Consider the following 16670-nt stretch of genomic DNA (forward strand, 5'->3'; position numbering starts at 1 on the left):
ACGCGCATCGTGGACGCGCACTTGTTCCTCAATGTCCCAGCTTCTCTGACGCGCAGGGCTTACTAAAAAGTTTCCGTTTGTTCCGGGACGAGGTTTATTTGGCAAGGCTGGAAGTCAGTGAGTTCGCACGGAGAAGGGAACGCGAGAGGAAATTCCTGCGCCATTGGTAAGCGGAGAAGTGTTAAGTTGGGCATTTGAGAAGATTTGTATATGTTTGTGCTTCTGTTAGGGGCCGTTCAGACCAAATGCGTTCTTATACTAAAACAAAGATAAACGCAGTGCGACGAATAAAACAGAAAGAGGGTGTATTGAGACGCGGTTTGTAAATAAATTAAGTTATTTGACCTACTTGTTTACATAGGAAAACGTTTTTTTTAATTTTATTTTAAATAGTGCTGACCGAAAACGCGTTCTGTGTGAACGGTCCCTAAATTCTCTCAGCACTTCTCTGAACTATTTGGTTGTATTCCACCTTAGAAAACTGCTTCTATTTGAGCTACATTAAGAGTTTCTCAATCTGTTATGCATCAACATTTGCTTTATTCACTCTACATTTGCGTTAATGTATTTTAGTGGAGAAAAGTGGTTTGCATTCACACGAGTAAAGTAGCTACATCATCAGGCTCTTTTGATATGCAATGTTGGGCATATTATTTAGTTAATAAGTTAATTTGATGTTTTTGTTGTCCGTGTCTTGCATGTGCCCCATAAATCCTTAGCATCTTTATCAGGAGCTGTAGAAAGGTCCATTCATTGTGTTCTTCCTTCTATTTTAGTCAAACATTTAAATAATGAGGAAAAGTTGGCCACTGAGGGTCGAATTGTTCTGTATACATCAAACCAGTTTTAACTGAAGGTTGCTTGGATCATTTGTTTTTGTCCCTTTTCTCAAACCTTTGTGCAACCAGATGAGTTCAAGGAAGATATGTAAGGCTCTTGGGTAATAACCATCACAAGTAGACCTACATAACTATAAAAAGTAGGTTTGCTAAAGATCTCCACCCATGGCTGTGTGTCCTCAAAGGGTGGGAACTCTTGCTGTATGCTGACTGCATGTTGTTTACTTCTCTGATGACATTCTAATGCTTGGGCCCTTTTCCCTGGCACAGTTGCCCTTTAGCTATTTAATCTCAAATAACATACATTTTAATATCTAAATGTCAGCATTTTCACCAGTGGCAAATCAAAACAGGGTTCTCATGCTCTCTGGCCTACGTGTTCCCACCACAACATTTGGGTTGCTTTATTTAGACCCATTCGGTAACAAGATTATGAGAAAAGTACACGTGTATATTACCCTAAAAAATAATTTGCCTTTAATGAAAGGTTTAATAATCCAGATATGCCTGTGCTGTACGTATGACTTTAAAGTGACAAAGTGTCCAGTCTGAGCTCTCTGTGGTAGATGCTGAGATGGGAATTTCTCTGCCTGCCTGCTGTGGTATTGGCATTGCAAAGCTGACTAATTTGCATGTTGAGCTACACATCTCAGGGTGTTCTTGCTCTTAATTACTCGGCTCCTGCAGGGCGATGTGAGGAGCTTCTGACAGGCTTGCATTTACAGCCACACTGCATGGAGGCACTGAGAAAGGTCGCTGCCTCAATTCCGCCTTGTATCCAGGTCTCTAAATTTTTTCTTAAACAGCAGGGCTGTTATTTTATTTGTTTAATTATCTCACTATATATATTTGTCTCTTCTCTGATCACCCATTTTTGGTTTCGTTTAGTAGAGTTGTTTAGTATCGTAGTTCTGTAATAGATTTTTATTTTGTGACATTGATACTCAGGATTGGGGAGTAATGGAATACATGTAACGTGATTATGTATTTAAAATACAAAATATAAGTAACTGTATTCCACTACAGTTACAATTTAAATCATTTGTAATTAGAATACAGTTACATTCAAAAAGTATTTTGATTACTGAAGAGATTACTTTACATTTTATTGTCATTTGTTTCATTTAATATTTAGTCCTTTCGGATGAAAAACATTTATACATATAAATGATGTGATCCAAAGTGCATTTGAACAGCGGTGAAACACTTATGATGTGTTACATTCATACGAGCAGACAGAGAAGTACGTTTGGAGCAGAAGAAATAGAAATAAACCTTGTGTAAATTGTCAGCTTTACGCTAAGCTAAAATGCTATTTCTAGCCATTTTACATGCACACGTTACCAGGCACGATCACGATCATATTTTTTTATCAAGAAAATTCATGTTGGATCATAATTTCTTTTTTTCTAGTAAGACCTTTGATATTAGGGCAACATTTTTATTTTTGATAATTTTTTTTTATTATTGTTTTCCTGTAAAAAATATCTAAAAATCCTTAAAACAAGATCAATTTGATTCATCTTGTTTTAGAAACAACACTGCATAAGATATTTAGGTTTTTCAGAGAATGTATTTTTAACATGTGTATTTTGACTTACTATACTGGCAGAGTTTTTATAGTCAAAACAAGTGAAAAAATCTACCAATGCTGAAGAAGTAATCCAAAGTATTTAGAATACGTTACTGACCTTGCGTAAGCTAACAAAATACGTTACAAATGACATTTTACAGCATATATTCTGTAATCTGTAGTGTAATACATTTCAAAAGTAACCCTCCCAACCCTGCTGATAATTTACTCAGTATACTGATGTATGTGGTCTTTCAAGTTTCTGTAATCTGCATGTTTGTTGATTTAAGAACTGTTCTGTTGACTTGATCCATCCAGACTCATTATTTGTTTCTTAGAAGCAGGGTTTTTGACACTTGAGGATGGTGCAGAACATGGAGATCAACGTGTCATCCCTGACAGACTCGGAGCAAGATTTCATACTAGAAGTCTTACAGCGGGATGAGAAACTGAGGCGCTTGGAGGAGCAGCGCGTGAAGTGAGTGTAGGGTCCATTTTGCCCCGACAAGCATTCATTCAAATAGGAATATTTTATATATATATATGGAAACTTATTTCAAAACAGTACCAGTCATAAGACACACACTCTATTTTCTGCATTTTGGAAACTGTTAAAACTGTCTTATATTTTAGCATTTACATTTTTCAGAGCAGCCACTCTTTACCCTCATAATAGTAATTCATTTCAAGCATTTAAAGGGATAGTACACCATACAAATGAAAATTTTATCATGATTTACTCATCCTCATGCCATCACAGATGTGTATAACTTACTGTCTTCTGCTGAACACATAGATTTTTAGAAGAATATTTCAGCTCTGTGGGTCATTACAATGCAAGTAAATGGTGTCCAGAACTTTGAAGGTCTAAAAAGCACATAAAGGCAGCATAAAAGTAATCCATACAAATCCAGTGGTTAAATGCATCTTCAGAACACAATATGTGTGGGTGAGAAATAGATCAATATTTAAGTCCTTTTTTAATATAAATTCTCCTCCCTGCCCAGTATTTGGCGATATTCACAAAAAATGTGAATCGCCAAAAACAAAAGAAGAAGAATGTGAAAGTGGAGATTCATAGTAAAAAAGGACTTAAATATTGATCTGTTTCTCACCCACACCCATCATATTGTTTATGTTTATGGATTTAACCTCTGGAGTCTTATGGATTACTTTTATGCTGCATTTATTTGCTTTTTGGACCTTCAGATTTCTGGCCACCATTCACTTGCATTATATGGACCTACAGAGCTGAGACATTATTCTAAAAATCTTCATTTGTGTTCTGCAAAAGAAAGTCATACACATCTGGGATGGAATGAGGGTGAGTAAATGATGAGAGAATTTTCATTTTTGGGTGAACAATTCCTTTAAGCATGAGCCTTTAGATCAAAAAGTTAAGATCGTGATAAACAAATTCAGTCAGGTGTATCCAACTTTTTGACTAGTACTGCAATATCTTTGAATCATCTGAGTACTTTAATGCATTTAACAATTGACATGTATATTGATCTAAAGTCTTCAGACAGATTGATCTGAAGTCAGTTGTCTGGATAAAGCCTTATTTGTGTACTCTCAGGAGGCTGAAAGCTGAGTTGCTGGAAGTCCGAAGAAAGGGGGCCAAACGTGGCAGTGGAAAATACAGTGAACGCAGCTGCGGTCGCTGCCAGGAACCTATGGGCCTTCTGATCCGCGGCGGTAGCCAGTGCAGGGCATGCAAACATCACGTTTGTCGAAAATGTCAATCTGTTCGATCCAACGGGTCTTGGGTGTGCACAGTGTGTGCCAAAGAGATGTAAGTTTTGCCTTCCCTCTGTTTAGCCTCTGTCCATTTAGAAACCTTACTATTAAGAGGCACATTGGACTGGAAAATGAAGCCCCTGCTTAATGGAAAAGGTTAATGTTTAACTGAAACTCAACCTCAAACTCAAAAAAACGTTATTTATTTTTTATTTTTTATTTTTTCAGAGATCTGAAGATGAGCACTGGAGACTGGTTTTATGACGAGAGGGTTAACCGCTTCTCTACAGCTCCTGGACACAATTTAGTCCGAGTTTCCCTCAGGAAGAAGTCTCCGTGTAAGTGCAGGAAGCAGATGCCAGACAGTCTGTAGAGCAGTGTGAACATGCACTCTCTGTTTTTATAAAGGGTGGATGTACTGTAGGTTGGATGTTTTCTTTTTGTGTACAGAAGAGAGAGGACATGGATTAATATCCTGTTTAATTTAATATCCAATGGACTAAATAGTTTTTTCTGCAAGCTAGAAAAAATCTGGCAGTGTTTTGGGTTTAATCATGCTATGAAATGTACATTTCTCTGTTCTAGTTAAAAGGCGTGAGACAGCTGGGGAATTGCTGTTAAACAAAACTGCCTTGAATTCCCACCAGGCTGTGCCTATGCCCAAACCTAGACTGAAGGACATCACACAAACAAACAAGAGGTGTGCCATCATCAGCACTAATTATATAGTTTCACGTTTGTATTGATCAAATAATATTATGCTTTTCTTTAAAATGTTTTAATAATTTACCAAACATGTCAATATCACAGTGTTTTCAGTGTTTTAGTGAGTGTTACGAATATTGTATGTAAGGCTTGCTCTTTATGATATCGATTATTTGTCTCAGCTCTCCTCCTGAGGTTAATGAGGGACTTGATGTAAGAGAGCAACAGCGTAGTGACACAGAATCGGCAGAGAAATCCAGTCTGAGCAGCAGCCACACTGAATCATCCCGCAGTACCCCACTTATGCAGAGGTAAGGCCTTCACTAGAGACGCAGGGATTCATGACTTATAAAGGTGTGGTCACACTACACTTCAAATTCAGAGGATGAAAAGACGTGTGACCAATAGAACATCTAAACGTCACAAATGGACCTCAATACAAACAAAACGTATTTCAAAACTGCAAGTTTTATTGTTGCAGGAAAGTGAGTAGAGGGTATATATCACAGGAAAGTGAGTAGATGGTATATTTTAATATTTTGAATATAATACATTTGTTATTTGTAATAAATATTTTTATTTCAAACCATAAACCCTCATGGGTGAGATAGTATCCTATCCATTGTCAAAGTCTAGTGTGACTGCCCCTTAACGCAGGGTTGAATTAGGCCCTTAATCATAGTACAAATATAAAAATAATATCTGTTAAATCACATGCATGTTTACACAGAAAAAGAATAATAATAATAATAAAAAAAAAACATCACAGATGGATGCATTAACGTTTCTGTGTGAACAGCCCCTTATATGTTCATTAATGTCTTGTGGATAGTTTGTTTTATTGCATATTGTACATTGTAATTATTGTTTTATTACCATTACTGGCACCTTTTTGTTTTTGTTTTTTTCTGTCACTGGTTTTATTATGTGTATTGATACTTTTGCAATGTTGTACATAAAATGTACTGTTTGTAGTACATGCTAATGTACTTTGTACTCCCATTAAGTACTTTAAAAATAATAAAAAAAAATATAACATTGTTGTTGTTGTGTTATGCATGTCTCTGATTTGATCCTAGAAAAGAGGTGACAGCTCAGATCAGCCCAGCAGGCTCCACTGTGTCCAGACTGACAGTACCCACTAACACTAACAGCATTTCAAGCTCCACCTCAGTCACTGAAGCAGTAAGTGTTTATTCTTCCTTCACCCTGTTTATCCATCCCCCCCCCCCCCCATCCCGTCCTAGTTCTGCTCATTTGTCCTAATTCTCTTACATTTTCCACTGTCCACCCTCCAAAATAAGGCCTCTTTAATTCATCACATGAATGTCTGCTCTGACTCATTGCGTGATGTCGATGGGATTTTCAAGAAAAGCATCAGAAAAGTGCACAAACTATCAGGTGAAGTCTTATTATGATTAAATTGTAATGTGATTGGCATTTATGGACATTCACTTTCATTTTACATCCATATTCATCCCAAAAACAAAATGTAATATTGTTTTTTATGTAATAAGTTTTAAATATAAAGACACTGTTTTCTCATAGATATTAAACCAGCCTCCACACTTGATTTGCGTAAAGATGGAACGGAGAGTACTGTATCCTCTTTGAGAGACAGATGCAAGTCAGTGCCTGGCCTTAATGCTGTGAGTTAATTTGAGTAATTTATCTGTAATTAGTTGGAGTATATATTTTGTACTGCAATTTAAGGTGTGCTTTTTTTTTCTTTTTTTTTTTTTATTAAGATCAAGAGATTTTAAGTTACAATTTAAAGGGATAGTTTACCAAAAAAGGAAAAGGAAAATTTTAGAAGAATATCTCAGCTCTGTAGGTCCATACAGTGCAAAATCACATAAAGGCAGCATAAACGGTATCCATGTGACTCCAGTGGTTAAATATGTCTTCTGAAGTGATATTATAGGTGTGGGTTAGAAACAAATCATTTTTACTATAAATCCCCACTTTCACTTCCAGAAAGTGAAAGTGGAGATTTATAGTAAAAAGGGCTTAAATATTTATCTATAAGTTTTTCACCATTTTTAATCACCTTTTTTCCTTTACTAATTCATTTTAAATGGTCCTGTGTTGTAACAAATGTGTTTTAAAAAGTATTCCATATAGTTCTCTATAAGAATTATGAAAGAATTGGCAAAATTGTGTATAAAAATAGTTTTAGATGGTGTATAGCATATAGTATAGTACATGTCACACTGTAGAAATAGTCAACTTTGATGTAAACTATCCCTTTATTGGCATGTGACTTGCATGCGTTTCATCAGGATGATGATGAGGAGGATGAAGATATTGATAACTTGGTGAATATACACAGACAAAAATTTGGTGATAGCTGGGGAAATCTGCAAGGCTCAAGGGTAAGCCCCCTTAGTACTTCTTATATAATTGTTAAACTAATAACATATTATGATATTAATAATTAAGTATATAAACAGAAGTTTTGACTCTTGAGTATTCTGGGCTCCACAGAGCACTCTGGGCAGTACAATGAGTGTATACAGTGAAGCAGGGGACTATGACAGTGTGGAAGTGAGTGGAGAAATCATCTTCTCTCTCTGCTACGATGATCACAGTCAGAGCCTGACTATCTTGGTCCATGAGTGTCGAGGGCTGGCTTATGTTGATGCAGCAAAAAAGAAGTGCAACCCGTAAGTGGGCCTCATTACAGTGAATGCCATAAAGTAATTTCTGAGTGATTTTCTGAGATAGCCTCATTTCTTTTTAGCCTTCCAAGAATAGTATTTTTCCATCCATGAATCATGGCATTGGGGTCCCCTGTTACAGAGAGGAAATCACTCAGTTGGGAGGCCAGCTCAACTCCCCTGATTGTTGATTTCTTTCTTGTGGTCACGTTCTGCAGATATGTCAAGGCTTACCTTCTCCCAGACAAAAGCAAGAAGAAAACATCCATCAAACTTAAAACCATCAACCCCAGTTTTAAGGAAACCCTGAAGGTATTGTTTAATTTCCATGGAGAAAATCAGAGTTGGCTTGTGAAGAGGATCTGGAAAAGTAGTATTTTGAATACACAGATTGTTTCATCATCCCAGGAAAACTACGCTCTCCATAATAACTAATTTTCATTGCTTGGAACGTCTCAGGTTACTTGACTGTAATCCTTGTTCCCTGAAAAAGCGGAACGAGATGCTGAGCTTGATTCAGCGCTTATGTATTTAGGAGTGACTAGCTGTGAATATGTGTGCAACACGTCAATGAAACTGACTAGAAACTTTATAGCCTCTGTTGGTGACATCATCAGAATGCCCCAGTACCAGGGGCTATAAATAGATGTGCCACAGGTACATCATCAGGTATATTTGTCTGAAGAGCAGTCCTGGGACATCCTCAGTGCGGCAATGAAGCGCAGCATCTTGTTCCGCTTTTTCAGGGAACAAGGGTTACAGTCAAGTAAACTGAGACGTTCCCTGTCAAAAGCTACACTTAATGCTGCACTTGATTCAGCGCTTATGGGAACAAGAATACCCACGCCGCCACATTGTGGGTATCTGGACCCCTTACGGTTGTGTTGTTTGTGCTCACAAGAACGCGAAAGGTCTCAGACATGAGCTTGTGACGTTGACTCAAGGACATGAGAGCCCGGAGTGGCATGAACATCCAAACTAAAAAATCTTATGAATGTGTGCGGAGAAGTCCAGCCTGCCGCATTACAAACATGCTGCAGAGGGGCACCCCCTGCCAAAGCTTTAGAAGAAGCAACCCCCCTGGTAGAATGAGCCCTGATGCCTACTGGCGAAGCTTGACCGCACGCCTCATAGGCAAGCGCAATAGCATCCCTCACCCAATGTGACATTGTCTGTTTTGTGGCGGCCGCCCCCGTTACGGCCCCCATGACAAACAAATAGTTGCCCTGACTTACGCCACCAGCTAGTACGGTGGACGTAGGCTTGAAGAGCACGGACTGGACACAGTCTGTGAAGTTTCTCCTGATCCGGCGTTGTGAACGGCGGAAGACAGAAGGCCTCAAGAGTGACCAGATGTACGGTCAGGATGAGGATGCAATATCGCTTTCGCCATTCCTGGGACAAAGTCTGAGCAGGATGGCAAGACAGACAGTGCCTGCAAATCCCCAATTCTTTTTAAAGAAGTGATAGCCATAAGAAAAACCATCTTTAGAGTCAGGAGCTTGTCAGACACTGACTCTAGAGGTTCAAAGGGGGTCTCAACCAGACCCTCAAGGACTATAGCTAAGTCCCATGAAGGGATCCTGGTTCTAACAGGAAGCCTCAGTCGCATGGCCACACGAACGAAGCAAGCGAGCAAAGGATGTTTCCCCAGTGGCACCCCGTCAATCAAGGTGTGGCAAGCTGACAGAGCAGCCACATAAACCCTGAGAGTGGTGGGGCATGTGCCTACTGATAATTTCTCCTGCAGGAAGTCCAGAATTTAAGCAATCTGGCAGTTAACTGGATCTGCATTATGTGCAGTGCACCACCTTTCAAAGACACTCAGAATGGTCTTAATAACTTCAGGTGAAAACCCAGTATCCCTCAGTTGGTTCCCTTCAGGGGCCAAACATGAAGGTTCCACAGCTCGGGTCAGGGATGAAATATTGTCCCCTGCGCTTGAGACAAAAGGTCCCTCCTCTCCGGTATCGCCCAAGGCGAGCCATCGAGGAGAGATATTATCTCCGAGAACCATACTCTGTTCGGCCAACACGGCGCTATCATTAAGAGGCAAGATCCTTGTTGACGAACTCTGGCTAGAACTCCCTGGAGCAGAGAAACCCATATGGAGGAAACCCATACAGGCGCATTTTGGGCCATGTATGCACCATCGTGTCCAGACCCAGGGGGGCTGGGTGACTCAGACAGAAGTAGATGGGACATTGTGCTGTTTGTTGGGAGGCGAAGAGGTCCACCTCTGCTTCGTAAAATCTTAACCAGTTTTGTTTCACTACCTCGGGGTGGAGTTTCCATTCTCCCATTGGTATTTTCTGTCTGGACAGTAAATCCGCTCCCACATTCAGGTATCCAGGGATATATACTGCTTTGAGTGACAGGAGCTTGCCCTGGGCCCAAAGAAAAATCTGCCACACTAGTCTGTTTAGCTGGCACGACCGAAGACCTCCTTGGTGATTTATGTAAGAGACTGCCGCTGTGTTGTCCCCGCACCAGGACATGGCAGCCTCTCAGATGCTGGAGGAAGTACTTCAGGGCCAGAAATACAGCCATCAACTCGAGACAGTTGATGTGCCAATCGAGCTGATGACCCTCCCATTCCCCTTGAGCTGGACGACCACTTAAGACCGCTCCCCAGCACGACAGGGAGGCGTCTGTCATTAGCAATCTGCGACGGCAAGATGCAATTAGAGTGGGACCCAAGGCGAGGAACCGGGGTCTGAGCCACATAGAGAGGGTACGTAGCCCGCGACGCATAATCCTTATCTGCCTTCAGGGATTGGTCCTTGGATGAAATCCCCTGGCTTTGATCCACAACTGAAACGGTCTCATATCCAAAAGGCCCATAGGGATCACAGAGGACGCAGATGCCATGAGACCTAATATTCGTGGATACTGAGGAACAGTACGATCTTGGCCTAGCCTGACTTTGCTCAGGGTATTCTGAATGGTCTCGATTCGAGCGGGAGACAGCTGTGCCCGCATCATGATTGAATTCCATATGGTCCCTAAATATGTCGTTCTCTGGGCAGTAGAAAGAACACTTTTCTTGTCGTTGAGTCTCAACCCCAGAGAAACTAGATGAGCTAAGACGACATTTCTGTGCTGTAATGCCAGTTCTTGTGATTGTGCTAGTATCAGCCAGTCGTCTATATAATTCAAAATGCGGATGCCCTGGAGTCGCAATGGAGCCAGTGCTGCATCCATGCACTTTGTGTATGTGCGATGTGTATGTACGAGGTGATAAGTCTAGGTCGAATGGAAGAACCCGATATTGGTAAGCTTCGCCCCTGAAAGCAAACCTCAGGAACTTCCTGTGTTGTGGCAGTATTTCTATATAAAGTATGCGTCCATGAGATCGATTGTGACTAACCAATCGCAATGTTGAATTTCTAACACGATCATTATGACAGTTAGGATCTTGAACATGAGAGCCTTGACTGAGCGGTTCAAGCCTCGAAGATCTAAAATCGGACGCAATCCCCCATCCTTCTTGGGAACCAGGAAGTATCTGCTGTAGTAACCTTACACTCTCTCTGGAAGGGGAACATGTTCTATGGCCCCTTTGACCAGAAGAGATTTCAGCTCTTGTGACAGTAAATGTGCTTGTTCCGGTTTCACGGTAGTGGGGACCACGCCGTTGAAACGTGGAGGACGGCGAACGAATTGAATTCTGTAGCCCTATTCTACTGTCTTTAGGACTCACATAGAAATACCTGTCAATAGCTTCCACGCTGCCAGGTTCTCTGAAATGGATACCTATTTTGATACTTCCCATTGAGGGGATGTTGGATATTCCGTGTCCTGGGCAACAACAGGAAGCATCGGAACATTCAACATTTAGCTGGAAACCACTGCCCCCCGAAACACCAGAGGTGGTGGGGATGGAGAGGTTTCGTGGGGGTGTTGGGAAGGAGCGGGTAGATGTTTTGCACAAGACCGTCAGGACTTCTTCTTTTTGGAAATAATGGTCATGAGGTCTTGCTTTGGAGGCTGCTGAGGGCGACAAGTCGGTCCCCAATCTTTACAAGGGAGAGCGTGACTCACCACACTTTGTTTTTGAGCCTCCCTTCTAGAAGGACCGGGGCGAGGCTGGGTGGCCAGCAGCCCCTCCCCCTGAGTGCGATGAGGAAGGAATTGCACAAAGGCTTTCTCATGTTTTTTCACCTACCGAAACCTGGTGACGACTGTATTCACCGAATCGCCAAACAGGCCGGAAGATGAGACCGGGGCATCAAGTAGGAATACTCTGTCCTTATCCTTGATGCCCGTGAGGTTTAGCCACAGATGCCTCTCTGTGCTGACCAAAGCAGCCATTGAACGGCCGATAGCGCGAGCCGTCTGTTGGTTGCATGGAGAGATAAATCTGTGGCTCGACGAAGCTCTGAGAATGCTTCCTCATCGATTGTACTACCCACACTCAGGTCCTTCAACAGATCAGCCTGGTATGCCCATGGTGTGTAGCGCAGCACCAGCCTGACCTGCTGCGTAGCGCAGCACCAGCCTGACCTGCTGCTTGATAAGCTTTCCCCACAAGCATTGAGGTGGTTCTACACGGCTTTGTGGGAAGAGTTGGTCTTTTTAATGATGATGTCGAACCAGGCGAGAGATAGCCCGCAAGCATCTCTTCTACCTGTGGCATCATCGTATACCCTCGTGCCTTAGCACCCACGATAATCGAATATGCCCCTGGTACTGGTGCATTCTGATGATGTCACCAACAGAGGCTATAAAGGTTCTAGTCAATTTCATTGACGTGTTGCACACATATTCACAGCTGGTCACTCCTAAAGACGTTCCCATAAGTGCTGAATCAAGCGCAGCATTAAGTGTAGCTTTTGACAGGAAACATATAATACTTAGAGACAATGTCCATTGAGTAATACAGGGTTTGACCTATCAAGTTTCATAACTTTCCCAGTTATTCATGATATCTGGATAAGGATTTGTTTAAACAATCATTTCCTAGATACTGTACTTACAAAGAGAAATTTCTCACAGATGAAATACTTTAGAGCCAATCATAACTATATTCTCTATAGAAATAATGAATTTTCTAGGCCTAGAAATCAGAATTTTAAAATCGTATCATATTTCCAGGGTTTTCATGATAATGGAAATGCTGGTAGTAATAGCAAAATTACACACTCCATAATAACTCATCTTTAACCTCTTGTGACCCCATTTCCACTTGCGTGGACGTTGTATTTTGGCTTCGCTATATGCAACGCATAATTTAATTTAATTTAAACCGACTGATCTCAGTTCAAGACACTCTGGGCTGTCAGTAAAAGGTTAAACTTTCGCTGACAGAGTCATGTGACAAAACAACATGGCACCGATCACAGCAAAGTTTGTTTTTGGGAGAAATGCCAACGAACTACATCTGGTAAGAAACCTAATTAAGTTTTTACATTGAAACGTTTTTGAGTCAAAAGATTAGAGTTTCTAGTTTCATCTGATAAGCCATTTTTTAAATTTTAGCGATTTATCACGAAACACCACGCTGCTAAACACAATGTACACTATAGTAGACAATAGCACTAGGTTTTCATTAGAAATCCTATATTTACTGTGCATTTTCACATTGAGAAAAAATGTTTACTTTCAGAGGCTTAATATGGAGTAAGGATGAAAATAAGGTGTATTTCGAACTGTTCTGAGACCAGTGCAGACAGACAGCACACTTAAGTCATTCACTAAATAGGGAGCAAGGGAGCATCCTATAGCTTTCGTATAAAGCCAATTGAATTCACTTCCTATCAAAAGTTCAGTTTCAGGCTGCGGATGATGTTTGAACCACTCAACATGGTTGGCAGACATGGGACAATGGTAATCAGTACTTAAGATTCAGAATTTATAATGTATAATTTCATTTTAACATGGTTGGCAGTGATTGGACGATGCTGGCCATTACTTGTATCAGATTTAATTATGCTAATATCTGATTGGTAAAATGCTTCTGCATTGGCTATAACTTGTTTGTTTGACTGTGCAAAGCGAGAACATTGAGAAAATATAAGTCAAATCAAGTCAAATCATTTTTTTATTTTTTTTATTTGTATAGATTTTTTGTGCTTTTCCCAATACACATTGTTCCAAAGCAGCTTTACAGAAAATCAGCTGTAATGTCTGTAACGTCCTCCAGTAAACATGTGATTTTAAAAATCTGACTTTCTATAGCTTTGTATTATTTAAAATGTAGTGCCCCTGTCCATATGTTAACATCAATTTTAGGAAAACTATTTGAACTAGAATTAATTTTTTCTTTTATTATTATTATTTTTGTGCACGTTTATTACGTGCTATTAGTTACAAATTGAAAAGGGAAATGGAAAATGCACACAGCAGACAGTCTCAGGAGGTTAATGGCCTGGAATAAGAAAAAGATCAGACACAAACACTTAATTCTCGATGTTGTGCTTCATTAGCAGTTCATTAAAACTGTGCACACTGACTAAAATGAGCATGATATTGACACTTAAGATATGTACACTGTTAACTGTGAGACAAATATTGATTTTTGTGCTTGCCCCATTTTAATCTTGAGTAAACAACATGTGCTGCTCACACAAAGACTAAACAAACCTGCCAAAGCACTTTGCATCTTCTTACATCGAAAAACATTTTTCATCTTGACAAGCTTATATAATTGTGTATGTCTGTGTACATTAAAGGGATGGTTAACCTCAAATTGAAAATTCTGTAATTTACTCACCCTCTTGTTGTTTTAAATCCGTTTGACTTTCTTTCCTCTGCGGAACACAAATAGAGATATTATGCAGTAGGTTGGTCACTGTCACCATTAACTTTCATTGCATCTTCCATAAAATGAAAATGAATGAGGCAAACATTCTGCCTAACATCTCCTTTCTGTGTTACACTAAAGAATGTCATACCAGTTTGGAACAACAAGAAGGTGAATAATATGACAGATTATTTTTTTTATTTTATTTTATTTTTTTAGGTGAACTATCCTGACAAAATCACTGGCTCTCTGCTTCTCTTTTGTTTTAGTATTCTATCAATCGCACCCAACTGCCAACACGCACACTACAACTCTCAGTTTGGCACTATGATCGTTTTGGTCGAAATGTTTTTCTGGGTGAAGTGGAGGTGCCAATGGATGACCATGACATTGACTCTGCCCATGAGGAGTGTATGGCTCTTAGAAGAAAGGTAATAGGCTTCTGTGGAACTTCTACTTCCAACTTAATCAATGGACATTGTTTATTTATCTTTGGTGGATTATCTGTGGTTATCTCTCTTCATAGGTAAGTTCAACAAAATTGCATCCTGTCCTCAATGCCAATGTACACGTCAATGTACTGAAGATCGCATTTTGTTCAGTATCATCTTTTAACGTTTGTTTGTTTGTTTTTTGTTTTTGTTTGTTTGTCTTCATAGGCAGCTACCCCATCAGCATTATCTCCGTTTAATCAATACAAAGGAGAGCTGGTGGTTTTACTTAAATATGTAACAGCAAATAATTTGGAGAATGCTAAAGGAAAAGGTAAGGGAAAATAAAGTTAGCTGATCTTTTGGCAAAAATTGTAGCTTCAGTGTTATATACAGGAGTAAATTAATGTCTCTCAACTCCACTGAAGGGAAAAAGGCCAGACCTGAGGATGGTGCTGAGCTGCATGTGTTGATCAAAGAGGCCAAAAATCTGACTGCCATGAAAGCTGGAGGTGTATCCGATTCCTTTGTGAAAGGGTTTGCAAACAGCTGTTTCGTTACCTCTACCTAAGCTCATTTTTAAAGAAGCATTTTCTTTTAATTTCTGCCAATAATCCTACCACTTAGGTATCTGCTGCCATCGAAGAACAAGGCTTCCTTTAAGAGGAAGACTCAGGTAGTGAAGAAGACCCTGAACCCACACTACGACCACACATTTATCTACAAAGAATTGAGTCTGGAGCAGCTGAAGGACATGTGTCTGGAGCTCACTGTCTGGGACAGAGAGACCCTGTCCAGCAACGACTTCCTGGGAGGAGTCCGCCTTGGCTTGGGAGCAGGTAAGAGTAAAGGTTTTTTTGTATCATTTGTAATCATTTGCTTCTAAGTCTTTTAATTTGCAGTGATTTAAAATGATTGCGACTCATCCCTCTTTTATTTAAAAAAAATTATACAATTGTGGTTGTAGTAAGGCACTTACGATGGAAGTGAATGGGGTCAGTCCATAAATGCTAAAATGCACATTGTTTCAAAAGTATAGCCACAGGATGTAAACATTATACTGTACATGTTAACGTGAATTTTGTGTGATGAAATCGCTTACCAACCTTATCTGTGTAAAGTTAAAACCAAAATTACAACTTTGTTGTCATGACAACTAAACCCTGTAATCCTGGTTTTGGATGGTTTACACAGATAAGGTTGTTAAGTGATTTATCTTTTAAGATGTATAATGTTTACATCCTGTGGCTATACTTTTGAAACTGTGCATTTAAGCATTTATGGACTGACTCATTCACTTTCTTGTAAGTGCCTTACTGTAACCACTTTTTCAATATACAATGGGCGATTTGGAATTAATTTTTGTGCTAATCAAAATTATACCACAATAACTGTTGATTGAGCTTGACGTATTGAACCCGGAATATTCTTTTAACGTTGATTAAATTTGTTTGCATCCAGGATCTGTGTTTTTTTTAATCAAGCTTTACACCAATCAGCCACAACATTAGAACCACCTGCCTAATATTGTGTAGGTCCCCCTTGTGCCTCCATAACAGCGCCAACCCGCATCTCACAATAGCATTCTGAGACGCTATTCTTCTCACCATAATTGTACAGAGCGATTATCTGAGTTACTGTAGACTTTATCATTTCGAACCAATCTGGCCATTCTCTGTTGACCTCTCTCATCAACAAGGCATTTTCATCCACAGAACTGCCACTCACTGGAGGTTTTTGGCACCATTCTGAGTAAATTCTAGAGACTGTTGTGTGTGAAAATCCCAGGAGATCAGCAGTTACAGAAATACTCAAACCAGCCCATCTGTCACCAACAATCATGCCATGGTCCAAATCACTGAGATCAAATTTTTTACCCATTCTGATGGTTGATGTTAACATTAACTGAAGCTCCTGGGTAGGGTTGCACCAGCTGTGCGTAAGTTCTCACGTAAGTTATGACGTAAAGTTCACACT

At 40.0% G+C, this 16670-nt stretch overlaps 1 protein-coding gene across 3 annotated transcripts in view; it reads left to right on the plus strand.

The window, feature by feature from the left end:
• Positions 1-16670, plus strand: part of LOC127412903 (synaptotagmin-like protein 4) — a 19085-nt gene continuing 2415 nt past the window's right edge. Inside the window, exons 1-16 of one of the 3 annotated variants that reach the window (XM_051649614.1) lie at positions 1-166; positions 2751-2890; positions 3992-4207; positions 4381-4490; positions 4738-4852; positions 5040-5168; positions 5937-6042; positions 6162-6258; positions 6406-6506; positions 7140-7232; positions 7345-7523; positions 7736-7829; positions 14532-14693; positions 14922-15027; positions 15122-15230; positions 15321-15532. In XM_051649614.1, the coding sequence (XP_051505574.1) occupies positions 2775-2890; positions 3992-4207; positions 4381-4490; positions 4738-4852; positions 5040-5168; positions 5937-6042; positions 6162-6258; positions 6406-6506; positions 7140-7232; positions 7345-7523; positions 7736-7829; positions 14532-14693; positions 14922-15027; positions 15122-15230; positions 15321-15532 (1945 nt within the window). In that variant the 5' untranslated portion in view covers positions 1-166; positions 2751-2774. The remainder of the gene's footprint in view (positions 167-2750; positions 2891-3991; positions 4208-4380; positions 4491-4737; positions 4853-5039; positions 5169-5936; positions 6043-6161; positions 6259-6405; positions 6507-7139; positions 7233-7344; positions 7524-7735; positions 7830-14531; positions 14694-14921; positions 15028-15121; positions 15231-15320; positions 15533-16670) is intronic. The other 2 variants (XM_051649615.1, XM_051649616.1) reach the window with 2 other exon arrangements.

The sequence above is a fragment of the Myxocyprinus asiaticus genome, chromosome 22, assembly GCF_019703515.2.
Source record: "Myxocyprinus asiaticus isolate MX2 ecotype Aquarium Trade chromosome 22, UBuf_Myxa_2, whole genome shotgun sequence".
NCBI classification, from domain to species: domain Eukaryota; kingdom Metazoa; phylum Chordata; class Actinopteri; order Cypriniformes; family Catostomidae; genus Myxocyprinus; species Myxocyprinus asiaticus.